Source organism: Apis dorsata, unplaced genomic scaffold (assembly GCF_000469605.1).
Source record: "Apis dorsata unplaced genomic scaffold, Apis dorsata 1.3 scaffold_631, whole genome shotgun sequence".
In the NCBI taxonomy this organism is placed as follows: Eukaryota; Metazoa; Arthropoda; class Insecta; order Hymenoptera; family Apidae; genus Apis; species Apis dorsata.
In genome coordinates this window covers 731,938-733,272 of record NW_006263826.1, presented here as the reverse complement: position 1 = coordinate 733,272, position 1,335 = coordinate 731,938, and the positions used below count along the sequence as shown (strand labels likewise).

The following is a 1,335-nucleotide window of genomic DNA, read 5'->3' as shown; positions in this document are numbered from 1 at the left end:
AAAAAAAAAAAAAAAAAAAAAAAAAAGAAAAAGAAATGTTTTTGGATTTTTAATAAACAAAAAGCAACGAATTATGTGACGCAATCGATGCTCACCGTACAGTTTGATCTTGTCATTGTGGTTGATCAATATGATAATATATCCTCCTAGATCGACCATTTTTGCTGACTTCGGCGATGATTGCTGGTTTATTCGATTATAAGGAGAGAACGATGCTTCAGGCGAATCTTGACGCGATTAAAATCGAAGATAAGCGCAATCGCCTCATCATCATCGAAAAAATAATTCGCCGATATTAATGTTGTTATCGCATGCCATCCTTTCCATTTCCTCTTATATCTTCGCATCTCATTTTACCATTGATATCGCGATCGATATTTTTCACTAACAACACCCACATTTCCGTAAGTATAAACATTAACATTCTTTCTCTCTCTCTTTTTTTCTAATTTTTAAATTTCCATGAATCAAGATTTCAACGACGAATTTGACACAGTTTTCACTCGATTGAGAACCGAACGAATTATCGGAAACTTTGAATTTCACTAATAATTAGCTAACGCTGTTATATTTACGTACACCGATTAACAATTAAGATGACAAGAAAACTAGCAGTTCGTATTCTTTAAAAAAAAAAAGTTAACGAACACGTAACATTCTCTGACTGCTGGTCATTCCTCTTGACAATATGTTGATGTTAGTTTAAGATCTGTTACAAACTTGTGATATCACAGGAATATCTTTCTTTCTCTTTTTCTAACTCTCCAACTCTTTATGTTTTAAGTTACGAGTATGATGAATTTATGAAGAATCTTCTTTGTTTTTGATATTAATACGTTGAAACAGTTTGAGAGGAAACCCTCACTGGGGCCCCGAGTATGGGCCCCCCTACATCCTTGCAACGAAGATTTCTTCCTCGAACGATCAACGAATTCAGAATCCCTCAAGCCCTAACTTATTGATTAGAGCTTTCACTGAACACGACTCCTCGCTTGCTTCGGTCATTCTGACTGCTTGCATCCTTGAGTGTATAAGTTTTCTTGAATGACATTTGGGAATCGTAAAAATGTCTCGATTTATCGAGACCGGAATAACGCAGACTATCCTCATGCTAACTTCTTCTCACTTTCCGTCGACGGCAGATTTCAATTAAATATACATTTTCCGATAAAATTTCACTATACATAAAAGTACAAAATCGTCGTTTAAATGCAAAATTTTTACGATTTTACGATTTTCCTCTCATTTGTTGTCTATATTATCTTCATTCTATCCCTCCCTCAAAGGACACTTACGACATCTCGCTTTCACGCAGGATTAGAAATAAATTTCACG

At 35.0% G+C, this 1,335-nt stretch overlaps 1 protein-coding gene across 1 annotated transcript in view; it reads right to left on the bottom strand.

The window, feature by feature from the left end:
* LOC102675245 overlaps positions 1 to 1,328 on the bottom strand; it is a gene marked incomplete at its 3' end in the record, with an annotated part of 30,587 nt that extends 29,259 nt beyond the window's left edge. The window contains exon 1 of the mRNA XM_006621702.1: positions 96 to 1,328. Coding sequence (XP_006621765.1) covers positions 96 to 159 — 64 coding nt within the window. The remainder of the gene's footprint in view (positions 1 to 95) is intronic.
* Between the last annotated feature and the right edge of the window lie 7 nt (positions 1,329 to 1,335).